Consider the following 20,958-nt stretch of genomic DNA (forward strand, 5'->3'; position numbering starts at 1 on the left):
TCAAGCAATTCTCCTGCCTCAGCCTCCCAAATAGCTGGGATTACAGGCATGTGCCACCACGCCAGACTAATTTTTGTATTTTTAGTAGAGATGAGGTTTCTCCACGTTGGTCAGGCTGGTTTCAAACTCCCAACCTCAGTTGATCCACCCGCCTCTTCCTCCCAGAGTGCTGGGATTACAGGCGTGAGCCACAGTGCTCGGCCAGATGTGCACACTTATTTCCAATAAGGCCCATTCACAGATATTAGGGGCCAAGACTTCAACATACCTTTTGTGGAAACACAATTCAACCCATAATAATAGGCAGTAAAGTAGAGGGCCATTTTTTTGCTTTGTTGACTGTACAATGTAGTCAACATGTTTGCTGCTGGTGTTCCGGTGGATTTCCCTCAAGTCTGAACAGTTGCTCTGTGATGCCTCATCCTTCCTTTTCCAGAAAGCCTTTTTTTTCCCCAGCATCTTATTCTCAATGCCAAAAAACTGGCAAGAGCTATGAGGGATCTGAGATTTTACTCTACTTGCAAGCCTGCAAGTTTTCCTGCCACAGTGTCATGGATGTTGGAAGAAGATACAAGACTTCTGAGTCAGAAAGAAAGGATTTTATTACTCTCTACATAGCAAGCAGTGTAAATTTCATTTTTATACCAGTTTTACCTTCTCAAGTCCCCCAAGAGTGACATAGAGTGGCCCAGGCGAATGCGTATGATTGATTTCTATAGTAACTGACGAATCTCCAGCTTAGGAATCCCAAATTTTTTATAGTGGGCTACAAACAATCCTTTTAACCTTTTTCCCAGAGGTCGGAGGGGGGCATTCTCTTTGTTATATTGAACAATAATCCTGCCCTTTCTTCTACTATACTATACTGCATACATTCTTAAAAAGTCCAAAACAAAAGTTTTCAGTTCACAAGATGTGAGGAAATTGAAGAGACTCAAGGAGAATTGTCTCCCAACAGATGTCGTCTTTTACTGAGTTTATTGAGTTGTGAGAATCCTTTCTTTACTCTAGATATAAGATCTTTAGGCTGGGCACGGTGACTCTTACCTGTAATCCCAGCACTTTGCGAGGCCGAGGTAGGCAGATCACGTGAGGTCAGGAGTTCAAGACCACCCTGGCCCACATGGTGACCCTGTCTGTACTGAAAAATACAAAAATTAGCCTGACATGGTGGCGGGAGCCTGTAATCCCAGCTACTCGGGAGGCTGAGGCAGGAGAACCACTTGAACCTGGGAGGCAGAGGTTGCAGTGAGTTGAGATCGTGCCACTGCGCTCCAGCCTGGGCTACAAGTGATACTCCATCTCAAAAAAAAAAAAAAAAAAGATATTTGACAGATATATGTTTGCAACTATTTTCCTCTGGTCTGTGGCTTGTTTTTTTGTGAACTGTATTTCAGAGGGCAGTTTTTAATTTTGATGAAATCAGTTTTATCAATTTTTGCTGTTTTGATTTCTGTCTTTTGTGTGCTGTTTATGAAATCTTTCAGCTGGGCACAGTAGCTCATGTCTGTAATCCTAGCACTCTGGAGGCCGAGGCAGGAGGATCATTTGAGCCCAGACTACCCTGGGTGACATAGTGAGACCTCAATTCTATGAAAAATAAAATTAGCTGAGTGTGATGGCATGCATCTGTAGTCGCAGCTGCTTGAAAGGCTGAGGTGGGAGGATCACTTGAGACCAAGAGGTTGAAGCCACAGTGAGCCAACATCACACCACTGCACTCCATCCTGGGTGAGAGAATGAGAAATCTTTCACTAACCAATGTCACTAAGGTCTTTGTTTTCTTCTAGAAATTTAATAATTCTTAAATTTAGGTCTGTGACCCATTTTGAATCTTTTCATGGATGATACGAGGTAAAGGTTGAGGTTTGTTTTTCCCATGCACATACTTGTTCCAGCACCACTGTTAAATGATTACCTTGGAACTTCTTGTTTGTTTGTTTTTGAGACAGAGTTTCGCTGTTGTTACCCAGGCTGGAGTGCAATGGTGCGATCTTGGCTTACCGCAATCTCCGCCTCCCGGGTTCAAGCGATTCGCCTGCCTCAACCTGCTGAGTAGCTGGAATTACAGGCATGCCACCACATCTGGCTAATTTTGTATTTTTAGTAGAGATGGGGTTTCCCCATGTTGGTCAGGCTGGTCTCGAACTCCCGACCTCAGGTGATCCACCTGCCTTGGCCTCCCAAAGTGTTGCGATTATAGGCGTGAGCCACCGCACCTGGCTGGCACCTTTTTTCCCCCCCAAAAAAATCAGTTGACTAAGCATGGGTCAATTTCCATGGACTTTATTCCATTAATCTTCGTGTCTATGCTTTCACCAGTACTATTGTCTTAATTACCGTAGCTTTATAGTAAGTCTTAAAATCAGATAGGATAAGCCCTGCAGTCTTGTTTTCTAACTGTTTATATAAATTTTATTGCCACTTTATCAGTTTCTTCAAAAAAGCCTGCTGGGATTTTCTTATATTTTTTAAACCCCTATATTATGTATTTCAGGAACAAAGAAAACTCAGCTCCATTAGAGGAAAATACCACAGGAAAAAATGAGGCCAAAAAAAGGAAGATTGCAGAAACTTCAAATGTTATCACTGAGTCATTGCCATCTGCAGAATCAGAACCTGTTGAAATTGAGGTAGAGATTGCCGAAGGCACCATTGAAGTAGAAGATGAAGGCATCGAAACATTAGAGGAAATGGCTTCTGCCAAGCAATCCGTAAAGTACATACAGAGCACAGGTTCCTCTGATGATTCTGCTCTAGCACTGTTGGCAGATATTACCAGCAAGTACCGTCAAGGTGACAGAAAAGGGCAGATAAAAGAAGATGGCTGTCCATCTGACCCCACGAGCAAACAGGTAGAAGGTATTGAAATTGTGGAACTTCAGCTGTCACATGTGAAGGACTTGTTCCATTGTGAGAAATGTAACCGTTCATTTAAATTGTTTTACCATTTTAAGGAACACATGAAATCACACTCCACTGAGAGTTTCAAGTGTGAAATATGCAATAAACGGTATCTTCGAGAGAGCGCATGGAAACAGCACCTAAATTGTTACCACCTTGAAGAAGGTGGAGTCAGTAAGAAGCAAAGAACTGGGAAAAAAATTCATGTATGTCAGTACTGTGAGAAACAGTTTGACCATTTTGGACATTTTAAAGAACATCTTCGAAAACATACAGGTAATTAGCAAATACTTTCTTAAGATATTTTTTTCCCACATGCACTTCAAATTTAAATATATAAATTCTTTTTTAAAAAATAGTGCCTCAGAAGCCATCTAATGTATTATCTCTAATGTGTAGGCTAAGTACACATTGTTTATAGTATTACATGTTCAAATATTGATGCTTTAAATACAAATCAGTATCAACTTTGGAAGTAATTGTTATTTTTATGCCTTGCCCCATTTTTGTATTTTTTAAAGAAATAGAGAAAATAGTTTGTGGTTTATTTCCTAAAGATTATAAATAATTAAATCTTGTAGTGAGACTTTACCATTTCTATTTTTACATTTCTTGTGTTGTGTTACTTAGAGTACATTTACAAGCAATCCCTGACGGCCGGGTGCCGTGGCTCATGGCCTGTAATCCCAGCACTTTGGGAGGCTGAGGCAGGTGGATCACCCGAGGTCAGGAGTTTGAGACCAGCCTGGCCAACATGGTGAAACCTCATCTCCACTAAAAATAAAAAATTAGCCAGGCGTGGTGGCGGGCACCTGTAGTACCAGCTACTCCGGAGGCTGAGGCAGGGGAATCGCTTGAACCTGGGAGGCAGAGCTTGCAGTGAGCCGAGATCGTGCCACTGCACTCCAGCCTGGTCGACAGTGAGACTCCATCTAAAAAAAAAAAAATGGCTGGGCGCGGTGGCTCATGCCTGTAATCCCAGCACTTTGGGAGGCTGAGGCAGGTGGATCACCTGAGCTCAGGAGTTCGAGACCAGCCTGGACAACATTGTGGAACCCCGTCTCTACTAAAAATACAAAAAATTAGCTGGGCATGGTGGCAGGCGCCTGTAATCCCAGCTACTTGGGAGGGCGAGGCAGGAGAATTGCTGGAGCCTGGGAGGCAGAGGTTGCAGTGAGCCAAGATCACAGCATTGTACTCCAGCCTGGGCAACAAGAGCAAAACTCAAGAAAAAAAGAAAAAAAAAATGCAATCCCTGACATGTTTATACTTCTTTTCTTTTCTTTTTTTTTTTTTTTTTGGAGATGGAGTCTCTCTCTGTCACCCAAGCTGGAGTGCAGTGGCATGAATCTCGGCTCACTGTAACCTCCGCCTCCTGGGTTTAAGTCATTCTTCTGTCTCAGCCTCCTGAGTAGCTGGGACTACAGACAAGCACCACCACGCCTGGCTAATTTTCGTATTTTTAGTAGAGACGAGGTTTCACCATGTTGGTCAGGCTGGTCTCAAAACTCCAGACCTTGTGATCCGCCCGTCTCAGCCTCCCAGTGCTGGGATTACAGGCATGAGCCACTACATCTGGCCCTTGTTTATACTTTTTAATGTACATTGAATTACCTGCTTTGGCACAGTAGGTAATATATGTCCATCTCTCTCCACCTTTTCAACAGCAAATATGTCGGGACTGGCGGACATCCAGGGAGCTAAGGAGAATAAGGTTTTTATACTTCTCCTGGGAGCCATGCAAGCATGATGGAAATGTCCCAAGATACCTACCTCAGGGCCTCTCCCACATAGTTATTCATCCCCTATTCCAGTCATCTTCCTGTCAAGAGTTCCTGACCTTGCTCAGGTCTCTTGCTTGCTCCCACTCCCCAAACAATCTTTACTAGGTCTCCTGCACCAGACACAGTAGCTACCACCAGTGAATTGAATCTTGGATAGTCCCTAAACATACTATTACAAAGGTATGGAGAGAGCAGTTAATACAGCATGCTAAGTGTCAGACTTCTGGACATTTGTTCCCAAGTCTTTGTTATATGTGGTGGTTAAGGCTGTTTAGACTGTTAATGCAGTAAATACAACATAGATATCCTACAGTATTCAGAATCTTTCTCTTTGATGCTGGAGTTTGGAGAGCTTCTGGTAAAAGTTTTTAAAAATAGGTTTCTCACCGTCACTTGGTATACATCACTTGAAATTGAGGAATCACATAGATTCAGATGATGTTATCCCCCTCACTGTCCAAACTCTTATTGTCAGTATTCGAGGACTGAATAAATACAGGAATAGCAAAGGGATCTTGTACTTAACTCAGTATGGATTTAAAAGTCTTTAAGGTACTAGTTTGGATAACTAATAGGCGTTCATGAAATCTTTTGGGAAAATGGTTTCTGTTTTCAAACATATGTATATACAGTCTACTCTTGAACAACATGGGTTTGAACTGCTTGCATCCACTTACATGCAGATTTCATTCAGCTAAATATGGATCAAAATTATAGTATTCCCAGGATGCAAAACCCATGTGTGTAGAAGACCAGCTTTTAGTATGTATGGTTCCACAGGGCCGGCTGCAGGACTTGAGTGTGCGTGGATTTTGCTATGTGAACCAATCCCCCGCATGTACCAAGGGACACCTACCTGTTTTAAATAATATTTGGAAACTGCCTATAGTATAATTTTTGGTCTTTAGAAAACAATAGTCTGTTGGTGAACATATTTGTGGTAATTGGGTTAATTATGCAAAACAGTTGTTATACCAGCAGCACAATAAACAAACGGTGGTGGCCAGGCATGGTGGCTCATGCCTGTAATCCTAGCACTTTGGGAGGCCGAGGCAGATAGATCAGCTGAGGTCAGGAATTCAAGATCAGCCTGGCCAACATGCAAAACCCTATCTCTACTAAAAATACAAAATAGCCGGGTGTGGTGGCACATGCCTGCAATCCCAGCTACTTGGGAGGCTGAAGGAGGAGAATTGCTTGAACCCGGGAGGCAGAGGTTGTGGTGAGCCGAGATCACGCCATTGCACCCCAGCCTGGGCAACAAGAGCAAAAGTTCGTCTCAAAGAAAAAACCAAACCAAACAAAAACAAACGCTGGTAAGTAACTTGCAAACTTTGATAGCAGTTTCCAATACCCCAGCAGATAATCAGTAGCTTTTATAGCCTATGAATGTGAAAGTAGCCGCAGTTACCTCTTTTACCCAAAACATTACCTACTGACTTTTACCTCTTAGAAAATAGGACAACACGGACCACTTTGGACATCTTTAAATGTGCCTCTCAGGTCTTAGATTTTTTATTTTGGATTGGACAGCAGAATATAGAGTTAAGTACATTATGTTATATGTCTTTCCCTTAGAAATGATATGAGATAAGTAATTTAAGTAGTTATAAATTACTGAACCATATACCCATTGGAGGAACAGTTGAGCACGTAAAACAAACTGAACCCCCACTTCATTGTTTTTTAACTTCAACCAATTTCTTTTTTTTTTTTTTTTGAGACGGAGTCTTGCTCTGTCACCCGGGCTGGAGTGCAGTGACCGGATCTCAGCTCACTGCAAACTCCGCCCCCCAGGTTCACGCCATTCTCCTGCCTCAGCCTCCCGAGTAGCTGGGGCTACAGACGCCCGCCACCTCGCCCAGCTAGTTTTTTGTATTTTTAGTAGAGACAGGGTTTCACCGTATTAGCCAGGATGGTCTCGATCTCCTGACCTTGTGATCCGCCCGTCTCAGCCTCCCAAAGTGCTGGGATTACAGGCTTGAGCCACCGCGCCCGGCTTGTTCAACCAATTTCTGTATCGGTAATTAGTTCCAAGATAGTTGTTCTCTTCTCTCCTCTCCTCCTCTCTCTCTCCTTTGAAACAGGGTCTTGCTCTGTTTCCCAGGCCGGAGTACAGTAGCACGATCAAAGCTCACTTGCAGTCTCAACCTCCTGGACTCAAGTGATCCTTCTGCCTCAGCTTCCTGAGTAGCTGGGACTACAGATGTGTGCCACCATGTCCAACTAATTTTTCTGTTTTTTTTTTTGTAGAGACGCGGTTTCATCACATTCCCTAGGCTTGGAACATAGGCATGAGCCACCATCTCAGCCCTGTTTTTGTTGTTGTTTGTTTGTTTGTTTTTAGCTTTAACAACAGGAATTCATTTTCTCACAGTTCTAGAGGTTAGAAGTCCAAGATCAGTCTGTTGGTTTCTTTTGAGATCTCTCCTTTTGGCTTGCAGATGGCTACTTTCTCTCTGTGTCCTTACACGGTTTTATCCTCTTCGTGCGTACATCTCTGGTGTGGCTTTGTATTTCTTAATAAGACTGGAAAGTCAGAATTACTTCTTGATCTGTGGGCTGCAGAATAGCTGTTGTGTTTGCAGACTGAAAACAATATTAATGTCCTTGTACCTCTCCCTTTGAACTCTTGGTTGACCAGCTGCATTGTCAGTGAGCAGTAGTAGTTTGTTTTTGTTTGTTTTTGAGCAGTAGTATTTTGAAAGGAGTCTTCTGAGCAGTAGGTTTCAACAGTGTGCTTAAAATAGTCAATAAAGCATGCTGTAAACAGATGTTCTGTCAACCAAACTTTGTTCTTCCATTTCTGTATCCCAGGCAGAGTACATGTAATAAGATTCTTAGGGACCCTAGGAGTTTTGGAGTGATAAATGACTGATTAGCTTTAACTGAAAGTCAACAGCTGCAATAGCTCCCAACAATAAAGATATCCTGTCCTTTAAAGCTTTGAAGCCAGTCATTGACTTCTCCCCAACTATGAAAGTCCTAGATAGCATCTTCCAATAGAAGGCTGTTTTGTCTACATTGAATATCTGTTGTTTAGTGTAGCCACCTTCGTCAGTGATCTTAACTAGGTATTCTGGATAACTTGCTACGGCTTCTGCATGAGCATGTGCTACTTCGCATTGCACTTTTATGTTACAGAGATGGCTTCTTTCCTTAAATTTCATTAACCTCTTCTAGCTTCTACCCTTTCTTCTGCAGCTTCTTAATCTCTCAACCTTCATAGAACTGAAGAAAGGGCCTGTTCTGGGTTAGGCTTTGGCTAAAGGGAATGTTTGTTTGGTTTAATCTTTTATCCAGGTTATTCACTCTTTCTCCATATCAGCAGTAAGGCAATTTTGATTTCTTACCATTCATATGTTCATTAGTGTAGCACTTTTAATTTCCTTAGAGAACTTTACCTTTTCAGTCACAACTTAACTACCTGGCATAGGAGACCTAGCTTTCGGCCTGTCTCAACTTTTGATATGCCTTGCTCTCATAGACTTCATCACTTCTACCTTTTGATTTGCAGTGAGAGACGTGACTTTTTTTTGTGGCGTGATCTCGGCTCGCTGCAGTCTCCACCTCCCGGGTTCAAGCAATTCTCTGCCTCAGCCTCCTGAGGATATGGGATTATAGACACCCGACACCATGCCCGGCTAATTTTTTTGTATTTTTTAATAGAGATGGGGTTTCACCATGTTAGCCAGGATGGTCTTGAACTCCTGACCTCGGAATCCACCCGCCTCAGCCTACCAAAGTACTGGGATTACAGGTGTGAGCCACCGTGCCCGGCTGAGACACGTGACTCTTTCACTTAAAGACTTAGAAGCTGTTGTAAGGTTATTAATTGGTCTAATTTCAATATTGTTGCCTCTCAAGGAATAGAGAGACTTGAGGAGTGAGGGAGGGAAGAGAGAAAAGCTGGTTGGTGGAATAGGAAGCATACAACATTTATCAGTTAAGTTCTTTGTTATGGGTGTGGTTCAGGGCACCCCAAAACAATTGCAGTAGTAACATCAAAAATGACTGATCACAGATCATTATAAGAGATGATAATTTAAAAATTTAAATTTAAATTTGAAATATTGCAATAATTACAGTGACACAGAGACATGAGGTGAGTACATGCTGTTGGGGAAAATGGCACCAGTAAACTTGCTTTACATGGGGTTGTCACACATCTTCAATTTTTCAAAAAATCCAATAAAGTGAAGCACAATAAAAATAAGTATGTTTGTAAGCAGTTTTAAATTATGTTTAAGTTAATAAAGAATGGACAATTTTTCCTTGTAACAAACTGAAGACAGGAGACAATCCTCTTCCTGTTTCCTATTCTCAAAATGTATACCCCATTAGTTTCATATTTTGCATATCTTTATTAGTTTAATGGTTTGGTTTCCTGTATGCTGTTAAAGCATGCCCTGTAATCTGTGGCTTGATTTGTAAAATTTTAGCTATTTTTTGTCCTCTGAATTTACTTTTATTTGGAAAATAGTAATGATAATGCCATATACCACTAGGCCATGAATATAAAACAGTTTTAGAGTCCCTGCCTTCAAGGAGCTCAGGATATGCTGGAGGGGGGAACAAGCGTGTACAATCTGTGTAACATGCTAAGTGCTGACCACAGTAAGCAGAATCCTGTGGGAATGCCTGCCTGGGTTGCTTGCTTGTGATGGAAGAGACAAAGGTGATATCTTAGTCTGTTCTGTTGCTTATAACAATACCTGAAACTGGGGAATTTATAAAGAAAAGAAATTTATTTCTTACCATTCTGGAGGCTAAGAAGTTCACTGTTATAAGGCCACATCTGGTGAGAGCCCTGCCAGTGGTGACTCTGCAGAGTCCTGAGGCCATGCAGGGCATCACATGGTGAGGAAGTTGAGCATGCTAGCTCAGGTTTCTCATATTCTTCTTTTAAAGCCACCCATCCCATTCCCATGATAACCCATTAATTCATTGATCCATGAATGGATTAATCTCTTCATGAGTGCAGAGCCCTCATGATCCTGTTACCTCTTAAAGGTCCTACCTCTCAATACTACCAAATTGGGGTTTAAGTTTTAACCTGAGTTTTGAAGGAGACAAACATTAAAACTATAGCAGGTGGCTTCTGGGGATCGTTAGCCTTTGATGACTCAGAAAGGAAGAGGAGTTAGCCTGGAAACAGGTATTCCAGGCAAAAGGAAATGACACATACACAGACACAGAGGAATGAGAGGAAATAAATTGTTTGGATCACTGTTAGTAGGGCATTATGGCCAGAGGGTTGGGTCCAAGTAGAGGAATGCCAGGAGATGTGGCCAAAGGGGTTGGAAGGGCTAACGATGTCGCGTGCACTTGGGCATCATTGGGAGATCTAGAGTTGTGTAAGGGTAAGAAAGAGGGAGAGTAATGAGAGATGAGTTTGAGATCATGTAGTTATTTTCATAAATTTCATAAATGAATTTGAATAACATCTTGGAAGACTAGGTCATTTTAAAGGAGTTTCAGCCAGGCAGATAGCCCATCAGATTCATATTCTAGAGAGATGACTGGCAAGATAGATTGAAGTGGGTTGAAACCTGCTAGCTCAGTGAGGAATCTTCGAGTAATCTAAACCAGAATGGGAGGTTGGGTAAAGGCAGTGTTAGTGGAAAAGAGAGATTTGAGTAACATTACGTAGCCTGAATCGGTAGGATTTGGTGGTCAGTGAGGTGTAGGAGTAAAAGAGAGCTGGTGACTCCTAGCTTTCTGATTTGGATAGCCACTGGAGGCTAATTAACTTAGAAAAAAATATGTAGAAGAGTAAGCAGATGGGGAAGGAAGGAAATACCAGACATGTTGACAGATACACCTGTGGGACACACAGTGTCAAAAGAGAACCTAGAGGTAACCTTTAGCCATGTTTTCAAACAACTACTCCCTAGTTTCCAAGAAAGGTAGTGTGGAATCATAGAGGGAATGTGTGTCCAGAAATCAGAATTTCAATTCCATCTCAAGTTCAGCATTTGCCAGCGTGATGAATTTGACGGTTCACTTTATCTTTGGGCTTTTCTTGTCTGTGTAAATAAGGATAAAGATACCTACTTTATAGGGTTGTGACAAATAAGAAAATGGTGAAAGCACATTGAAAACTGTACTGTCCACACATCTAAAAGAATTAATATGTTGCTATTCCTACATTTTACTGAGCTTACTAAATTTTTTAAATAGGGAAAAGCTCAGATGGCACACAATGAAAATTGAGTCTTGTTTCTACTCAAGTAGGGTCTTTTGAAGTAACTACTGCTATCCTTTTTTGATTTATCAGATACATTCCTTGCATTTTCAGGTAGCCATACACACACAGGCACACATGCTTTTGGAAAAACAAACGAGCATGCGGTAGTACAGCGTCATGCCATTTAGTTTATCTTTGAGTCGTTTTGAAAAATATATGGAACATTTATGAGTATTTAAATTTTCTTCCTGTGGCTGAACAGTATTTCAATCTATGGTTGTATCATCAACTGGTATTGATGAACATTTAAGTTGTTGCTAGGCTTTTGGTATTACAGACTATGCTGTAGTAAGCATACTCGTACATATGCCTTTTCAGATGTTCAAGTAATTTCATTTTTAAGAGCAGAATTGCAAGGTCAAAGAATATGCACCTTTTTTTTTTTTTTTAAGACAGAGTCTCACCCTATCACCCGGACTGGAATGCAGTGGCATGATCTTGGCTAACTTCAACCTCTGCCCCCTGGTTTCAAGCGATTCTGCTGCCTCAGCCTCCCGAGTAGCTGGGATTACAGGCATCCGCCACCATGCCTGGCTAATTTTTTGTATTTTTAGTAGAGACGGGGTTTCACTATGTTGGCCAGGCTGGTCTCAAACACCTGACCTCGTGATCTGCCTGCCTCAGCCTCCCTAATAATATGCACATTTTATATCTTGACAAAGATGATCAAATTGCCATTTAAGGAGAGGCTATGCCAGTTTGTTTCTAGGTCTCACTGATAATGAAAAATTATTGATAAAACCGCTAAACCATTTCATTTAGCGATACTGCCCATCATTTTGGTAGTTGAGAATAGCTTTTGTATTACACTAATTCCAGCTAATTAGGTCTTTTTCTCTCAAATTAACTTTTCATCACATAAAAATTGTACAAAATAAGCTATAAATGTTTTATCAGATGATACATATAGCTCAGTTACTTGACTGTGTCATTGTATTTAAGTGTAAGGCTCACATCTAGGACCTCCTCATTACTGGGGTTCCACCTTCCATCCTGGAGTCATTCAGTTATTTACTCCTACCTGCTGGTTGCTGAGGACTGCTGGAGAAAATTCATATTTCAAACCTTAAGTTAAGCACTTTAGTGTCTGATTTATCTCTTTTTCCTAATTGCTATTTCAGAACTTCCCGGTATATTCAAAGACCTCTGCCCACACCCCTCCTCCAGCAGATAACATATTTACCTTCCAACCCCCAACTTACCTGTAATAGCAGTAATCTTTGTCGCCTCTTTTTTTTTTTTTTTTTTTTTTTTTTTTTGAGATGGAGTCTCGCTCTGTCACCCAGGCTGGAGTACAGTGGCACAATCTCGGCTCACTGCAACCTCTGCCTCCCAGGTTCAAGCAGTTCTCCTGCCTCAGTCTCCCAAGTAGCTGGGACTACAGGTGCTTGCCACCATGCCCAGCTAATTTTGTGTGTGTGTGTATTTTTAGTAGAGACAGGATTTCACCATGTTGGTCAGGCTGGTCTCCAACTCCTGACTTCACGTGATCCACCTGCCTTGGCCTCCCAAAGTGCTGGGATCACAGGTGTGAGCCACTGTGCCTGGCCTATACCCTCCTCTTTTATTCTAGAAAAAGAGGTTTCCCTTTTCTTCAAAGCCAATTCTAGATCCCATACCTTGATGTCCCTCTAAAACCATGTCCCATCTATCATTCCATCTCCTTTCTCCATTGCCTCTTTGCCCATCAACAAATAAATAATGGATGTCTCTCCTGGCTTAAAGAACCCTATTATTGGCTGGCCATGGTGGATCACTTAAGGTCAGGAGTTTAAGACCAGTCTGACTAACATGGTGAAACTCTGTCTCTACTAAAAATACAAAATTAGCTGGGCATGGTGGCACACGCCCATAATCCCAGCTACTTGGGAGGCTGAGGCAGGAGGATTGCCTGAACCTGGGGAGGTGGAGGTTGCAGTGATCTGAGATCATGCCATTGCACTCCAGCCTGGGCAACAATAGTGAAACTCCATCTCAAAAAAAAAAAAAAAAAATGCTGTCATTGACATGCTTCCCTCTAGCTAGTCATCTCTCTTCTTGTAGGTCGTTTTATGGTTTTCTTTTTTTTTTTGAGATGGAGTCTTGCTGTGTCGCCTAGGCTGGAGTGCAGTGGTGTGATCTCAGCTCACTGCAACTTCTGCCTCACGGGTTCAAGCCATTCTGTCTCGGCCTCACAGGTAGGTAGCTGGGACTACAGGCTCTCACCACCATGCCCAGATAATTTTTGTATTTTTGGTAGAGACGGGGATTTGCAATGTTGGCCAGGCTGGTCTTGAACTCCTGACCTCAAGTGATCTGCCCACTTCAGCCTCCCAAAGTGCTGGGATTACAGGTGTGAACCACCACACCTGGCCAGCCATTTTATTTTTAAACAGAGATGGAGTCTCACCATGTTGCCCAGGCTGTTCCCGTCAAGCCGTCCTTCTGCCTTGGCCTCCCAAAGTGCTGCTGGGATTACAGGCTTAAGCCACCACATTTGGCCTTCTGGGCCTTCTTAAAAGAACTTTGGTACTGACTATTTCCATTGACATGATTCTCACTCACTTTTGCCCCGTGGCAGTGGGCCTTTTTGATCCAGTTACATCACTGGTTAAAGTCATTTCCTTGTTTTCTTTCCTTCTACTTCTGGCTGTTTCATTTCTTTCGCTAGCTCATCTACCTGCTGTCTTAACTTGGTGTTTCACTGGGTTCTGCCCTTGTTTCTTGTTATCATACAACATACTCAGAAATGTTTTCCTGCCTAAAGGTTTTTACTATCACTTAACCCCTAATTTGGCCAGGTGCGGTAGCTCATGCTTGTAATCCCAGCACTTTGGCAGGCCAAGGCAGGCAGATCACCTGAGGTCAGGAGTTCGAGACCAGCCTGGCCAACGTGGTGAAACCCCATCTATACTAAAAATACAAAAAAATAGCCGAGTGTGGTGGCTCCCACCTGTAATCCCAGCTACTCCAGAGGCTGAGACACGAGAATCACTTGAACTCAGGAGGTGGAGGTTGCAGTGAGCCAAGATTGTGCCCCTGCACTCTAGCCTAGGTGACAGTAAGACTCTCTCAAAAACAAAACAAAAGACCCTAATTTATATATGAATCACCCTATATTTGGCTTCAGAATTATCTTTACAACTATCTACCGGACATCTCCACTCTGTTCTGAGTACCGTAAACTCAGCAGACACAAAACTGAATTTATAGTCTTTCCCAGCATACCGTGTTCCCAACCTACATGGACTTCTGTGTCCTATTTCTTTATTCTCATTGGTATTCTAAGCCAGGGATCTGGGAATCTCCATCACTGATTCCTCCATCCTTACTCCTCACCCACCATGCTGTTTTATACCTCCGTGCCTCTTTCTTTTGTTTCTCCTATTTCATTCCAAGCGGAATCGACCCCCTCCTCTGTGCTGCTGCAGTACATATTCCATCGCTTTTCTGTGACAGATCTTTTACAGTGCATTGCATTTATTTATTTTCATGTATTTCATCTTTATACTTTGGCCTTTGATAGGAACTTTTTTGCAAAGGATAGTTTATCTTCTTACCTTCATCACCTAGCACATGGTCTAGCACATGGTAAGTGCAAAAAATGCAGAAAGGATAATGATGCATTTCTGCGAAATAAGCGATTGATCATGATTTTTATCTACGAGAAAATAATTTTTTTAAGAAGTGCAAAAATATGGAACAGAGTTTAGATGTAAATTATATTTATCTTTATCAAAGCATGGATACAATTAAATAGTAAGTTTTATTATTTTTGCTACCTCTAGAAAACTCTTCGGAATATGGTGAAAATATTTGAATTATGAATTGTGATTTCTCCTTTTAGGAATTTACTATTAAAATTGTCCCCTCAAAAAAACAAAGTAAATATTTAAAATTATTTGCTCTTATGATTTTTCTTAATTTGCCAACATATGTTTTTTCCCCTCTAATAGGTGAAAAACCTTTTGAATGTCCAAATTGTCATGAACGATTTGCTAGAAATAGCACTCTTAAATGTCACCTCACTGCATGCCAAACTGGAGTAGGGGCAAAAAAAGGAAGGAAGAAACTCTACGAATGCCAGGTATGTGCAGTCACATGCATTCAGTTCTTAACAAGGGAGTCTTGTGTTTGCAGTCATCAAAAGCAAAGGGAAACAGTCTCAAGCAAAGGTATAGGGGCTGACGGTCTGGAAAGAAATGAGAATAAAGAACATTGTCTTCGGGACTAAATTGGTTTTTTTAACCCAACTATAGATGACACCAATGTCAATAAAAATTATGTCCTAAATAATATGGAACTTATTAAAAGTTAACCATGGAGCAATTATTAGAATTTGGGATGGGGATTGGAGGAAGCATTTCAGCTATAATTAGATTTTTTCCCTCATGATTAGTGCATTTTTATATCAAATATCAAATAATTATATTATTTGATATAAAAATATAAAAATATTTGATATAACTGTTATATGTTATGGGAGAAATTAAAATATTGTTACTTTATGTTTAAACAATGAAAGCAGTATTGAAATGTTTCTCAAAATGTATTTAGGTGGCCAGGCACGGTGGCTCATTCCTGTAATCCCAGCACTTTGGGAGGCCAAGGCAGGTGGATCACCTAAGATCAGGAGTTTGAGACCAGGCTGGCTAACGTGGTGAAACCCTGTCTCTACTAAAAATAACAAAAGTTAGCCAGGCGTGGTGGCAGATGCCTGTAATCCCAGCTACTTGGGAGGCTGAGGCAGGAGAATCACTTGAGCTCAGGAGGCAGAGGTTGCAGTGAGCCAAGATCGCACCATTGCACTCCAGCTTGGGCAATAAGAGCGAGACTTCATCTCAAAAAAAAAAAAAAATGTATTACTAGCTGTGTGAGCTAGAAGTCCAAATGAACCAAAGAATTATGAAATAGTTTGGACTAGATTCTATTGCAGGTATCATATTTATAACATTTACAGAATAAGCCTTCAACCTTTTCTTTACAGAGAATAAATGCATTCATATTTCCTTCAGTTTGGATATAAGTATTGTCTACATCATATTTTTGATTATTTCAGGTCTGCAACAGTGTGTTTAACAGTTGGGACCAGTTCAAGGATCACTTGGTGATACACACTGGAGATAAACCCAACCATTGTACTTTATGTGATTTGTGGTTTATGCAAGGAAATGAATTAAGGAGGCATCTCAGTGATGCTCACAATATTGCAGAGCGTCTAGTAACAGAAGAAGTTCTTTCAGTAGAAACACGTGTGCAAACTGAACCTGTAACATCAATGACTATTATAGAACAAGTTGGGAAGGTGCATGTGCTACCATTGCTTCAGGTTCAGGTGGATTCAGCACAAGTGACTGTGGAACAAGTCCATCCAGATCTGCTTCAGGACAGCCAGGTGCACGATTCACACATGAGTGAGCTTCCAGAGCAGGTCCAAGTGAGTTATCTAGAAGTGGGCCGAATTCAGACTGAAGAAGGTACTGAAGTACATGTAGAGGAGCTGCATGTTGAACGGGTAAATCAGATGCCAGTGGAAGTACAAACTGAACTTTTAGAAGCAGATTTGGACCATGTGACCCCAGAAATCATGAACCAAGAGGAGAGAGAGTCTAGCCAACCAGATGCTGCTGAGGCTGCCAGAGAAGATCACCAAGATGCTGAGGATTTAGAGACCAAGCCAACAGTGGATTCTGAAACTGAAAAGGCCAAGAATGAGGACAGAACAGCTATGCCAGTTTTAGAATGAAATTACACATGAATATATTTTTAAATTTACTTGTTGGGTTTTTGAACTGATTATGGGCAGTATGACTGTCCTTAAGCCTAACAGACAAGTGGACCAAAGTTAAGCTGTTTCCTGTTGTGCTGAACTGTTTCTGTTGAAACACATTGATTCCCCTCCCCCTACTTAATGCCACAGAGGAGGGATCTTTTCCATAACTGAAGGGGAGTTTTGAGAAGTATATTTCTGGAAACTTAAATGGATTATATTCTTATTATATAGTTGGGTACGAATGTATCTATTTTCATTGTGGTAAAAGTTCTTCCTTTTCTCTTTCCCAGGTCATGTTCTTCCTCAAATTTTTTCCATATTGTAAAATCAAACTGAAATCATTAGAATACAAGTTTATGTATTCTAATGCATGTTAGAAAATTGAATAATATAGGAAACACAAGGCTGCATGATGAAAAGTGCATTGTTACTGTGCAGTAAATTTTGGCTTCTGGCTTTCTTTAGTTTGAACAAATGTTCTTGTCTACCCCAGTAGTAACAGATGCCATCTCTGCAACAGAAAGAGTGGTGGTGGCAAAAGTTCTAGAATGTTTAAAAAAAAAAAAAAACCACACCCATGTGCCTTCTCAAAACCAACTAAACTTCTATAAAGCATCTCTGGTTCTTTCAAAGTTTATGTTGTAAGGAGCAATGTAGATGATGCTATAATACTTTATATTTTTGCTTATAATGACAGCCACCAGTTCTTTTTCACTTGAGAAATTTTATTTAATGGCCACTGAAGGGCCATTTTCAATTGGGAAAATGTATTTACATCTGTGGTAAGCTTTATTTTGATGAAAAGTTGCACTAGTATTTTACCACCAGATGAAAAAAAGATGAGCAGCATTTAAAAATTAATGTATTTAAAATAAAGTACAGAGAAAGACATGTATATAATTATCAGGCTTTGTTTTGAATGGAATCTTTCCCCCCGATCCTTAATGTAAAGATCTTGTGCTATAACTTTTAAAGCCATACAAATAAGAGTGCTAAACTGTGGACTTAAAAGTAGGTGTGTAAATATTTTTAATCAGTATTACTTGGAAAATAAAATATAACAAACACGTAAACCAATATGCTATTTTCTTTACCTGTTAAATATTGGGAGTTCTTTACATTTTTTAAGTAAAGTTTAAAATTATGTGTTCATGACTCTTCTTTAAAAACGTACCAATGTGAAAGTTTTATCTGGACAGAGATAGTTCCTCATGTGTCTTTACCCGTGTTAACATGACTGATTCATGAATTGTGATAAATTTTCAATCATACCTCCAACCCCCAAAAATCAGCTCAAAAGCATGGAAGAATTTCATATTCTTTGTATTAATAGTTCTTACATGGTAGGCACAACAGCAGGAATTCAGTTAACTGTGTCAAATGTAAAAGACCAATTCGATTAGCCCCCTTTGGTAATCCTGATGTTAAATGGTATCACATTTACAAAAATATACTGAAGAGAATGACTTCCCACCATTGGAGAAGTCAGATTTAGATATAAATCTGGAGATAAAGCCAACCACTGTATTAAGGGGGCCACATTTTTAAGATCAAAATAAGGATATGAACACTTCCAAGTGTGTACTGTTTGGTAGTTGGGTACCTACTGCAAAGCTTATTTAACAGTATATTTTTTAATTGAAATTGGAAAATACCGATACTACAATTAAATTATATCCCAGTGAATTTTCAGTTTGCCTTAGGATGCCAATGTTCCTGAGTTGTTTAAGAAAAACAAAAACCGGCCGGGTGCGGTGGCTCAAGCCTGTAATCCCAGCACTTTGGGAGGCTGAGACGGGCGGATCACGAGGTCAGGAGATTGAGACCATCCTGGCTAATATGGTGAAACCCCGTCTCTACTAAAAAAATACAAAAAACTAGCTGGGCGAGGTGGCGGGCGCCTGTAGTCCCAGCTACTCGGGGGAAGGCTGAGGCAGGAGAATGGCGTAAACCCAGGAGGCGGAGCTTGCAGTGAGCTGAGATCTGGCCACTGCACTCCAGCCTGGGCAACAGAGTGAGACTCCGTCTCAAAAAAAAAAAAAAAAACCCTAACAGATAGTGGTCTCAAATATGTAAATTGCTAGTTACTGTCTAGTGAATTTTGAATGCTGAAAATAGCGTATACTGTGCCCTTAAGCCAAGGTATGAAACAAGGATTTTAAAACAAGAGTTCTGACCACAAGGTAAAGATAAGGACAAAGGTACATCACCTTTCCTAGGGTTCCTCTAGTGACCCACGCCCATCTTGAAACTCTAGGGGCCCTTCTGCCAATAGTCATCTCATTAGCATAAACTGGTAAGGTCAAAAGGGGCTTGTAATGAATAACAAAAGACATTCTGGAAATTACAAGAATTTTTGGTGCTGTGTGCAAGGAACCAGGTAGAAAAACCCAAATCCATTTTTTTGTTCTGTTTTTAGACAGTTTCACTCTTGTTGCCCAGGCAGGAGAGCAATGGTGCAATCTCTGCTCACCGCAACCTCCGCCTCCCAGGTTCAAGCGATTCTCATGCCTTAGCCTCTCGAGTACCTGGGATTACAGGCATGCGCCACCATGCCCGGCTAATTTTTGTATTTTCAGTAGAGACAGGGTTTCACCACATTGGTCAGGCAGGTCTCGAACTCTCGACTTAAGGTGATCCACCCACCTCAGCCTCCCAAAGTGTTGATATTACAGGTGTGAGCCACCACGCTCGGCCTATTTTTTTTTTTTTATTATACCACACCTATCATTTGAGATTGAAAAACTAAACTGAACACATTAGCAATACGTTTAAAAACTAGACATCTTTTGGATATGTACAAAACCAGAAGGCTCTTGTAGTTTTACCAGTTTAAAAAGGCTACCTGGCTGGGTGCAGTTGCTCACGCCTGTAATCCCAACACTTTGGGAGGCCAAGGCGGGCAAATCAGCAGGTCAGGAGTTCGAGGCCAGCCTGGGCCAACATGGTGAAACCCCATCTCTACTAAAACTACGAAATGAACCAGGCATGGTGGTGGACACCTGTAATCCCAGCTACTCAGGAGGCTGAGGCAGGAGAATCGCTTGAACCAAGAGATGGAGGTTGCAGTGAGCCGAGATGGTGCCACTGCACTTCAGCCTAGGCAACACAGCAAGACTCCATCTCAAAATAAATAAATAAAAATAAAAAGGCTACCATACTTAGATAATACTGAATGTAGGAACCTTTTCATGAGAATTTGAATGCTTCTGCTCCCACTAGTTTGAACTTGGAATTAAAGATTTCATTATTGGACGGGTCCATGAAAGTTCTCTAACTACCCATTTCATAGTCTGAATAAGCCAACAGGCTTATTAAGCCATAGACTGAGGCCTAAATGTAGATAACCTTTACCAATCAAGTGGATTTTAATTCACATTTTCAATTTAACATGGGTTGATTATTTTAAACAAGTGAACCTATGATCATTAAACTAGTCACAAAAAGTATTTTATAACTCTTATATGCAAAATTACAAACAACTGCCTGACCTAGAAAGTTTAGCCTGATTTTGTTGGAGAAAACTTAATAGCTTTGAATTCATTAGGTTAACACTGACCTTTGTGTTAATTACATCAGGAGAGAGACATCTAGACTGTTTCTCTTGTGTAATCTGCTGAGCTGTGCTCTACCTTTTATAGGATTTGTCATAAAGGATTCAAATGAGAAGTAGGAATTAAAACAAACCCTTATCACCCCACCAGTTAATAAAATCCTTCATAGTTAGAAGCCTAGACATTTCTTATTTTAAAACCCATAAATGCAGAGGCTGCCATAATAGTCTGAACTTAAAACTCTACTCCCTGACCTACAAATGTAACTTCATTAATTCCATTGACATGGTAAAGAAGGCAGCATGTGAATTCAATCTTTTTCTCTTCGCCCTTCCTGCAATTCAATCTTTTTCTCTTTGCCCTTCCTGCAACCCAACATGTCCCTATAAATACTTTCTTTTTTTTTTGACAGGGTCTCGTGTCACCCAGGCTAGAGTGCAGTGGCGCAATCGCGGCTTCCTGCAGCCTTCACCTTCTGGGCTCAAGCAGTCCTCCCACTTCAGCCTCTTGAGTAGCTCTGACTACAGGTGCATGTACCACACCCAGCTCCTTTTTGCATTTTTTGTAGAAATAGTCTTTCTGTGTTGTCCATGCTGATTTAAATCTCCTGGGTTCAGGCCGGGCGCGGTGGCTCAAGCCTGTAATCCCAGCACTTTGGGAGGTCGAGACGGGCGGATCACGAGGTCAGGAGATCGAGACCATCCTGGCTAACAC

The 20,958-nt window shown here is 41.1% G+C and overlaps 1 protein-coding gene and 1 long non-coding RNA gene across 2 annotated transcripts in view; both read left to right on the forward strand.

The window, feature by feature from the left end:
* The window catches only part of ZNF131 (zinc finger protein 131), a 52,200-nt gene extending 34,957 nt beyond the window's left edge, over positions 1-17,243 (forward strand). Inside the window, exons 3-6 of the mRNA XM_011954477.1 lie at positions 2,498-2,855; positions 2,958-3,180; positions 14,874-15,004; positions 15,977-17,243. Coding sequence (XP_011809867.1) covers positions 2,498-2,855; positions 2,958-3,180; positions 14,874-15,004; positions 15,977-16,663 — 1,399 coding nt within the window. The 3' untranslated portion in view covers positions 16,664-17,243. The remainder of the gene's footprint in view (positions 1-2,497; positions 2,856-2,957; positions 3,181-14,873; positions 15,005-15,976) is intronic.
* Positions 1-17,838, forward strand: part of LOC105520641 — a 52,795-nt gene extending 34,957 nt beyond the window's left edge. Inside the window, exon 2 of the long non-coding RNA XR_001003166.1 lies at positions 16,981-17,838. This is a non-coding gene — a long non-coding RNA (uncharacterized LOC105520641). The remainder of the gene's footprint in view (positions 1-16,980) is intronic.
* Positions 17,839-20,958: the final 3,120 nt, after the last annotated feature.

This window comes from Colobus angolensis, unplaced genomic scaffold (assembly GCF_000951035.1).
Source record: "Colobus angolensis palliatus isolate OR3802 unplaced genomic scaffold, Cang.pa_1.0 Scaffold383, whole genome shotgun sequence".
Lineage (NCBI taxonomy): Eukaryota > Metazoa > Chordata > Mammalia > Primates > Cercopithecidae > Colobus > Colobus angolensis.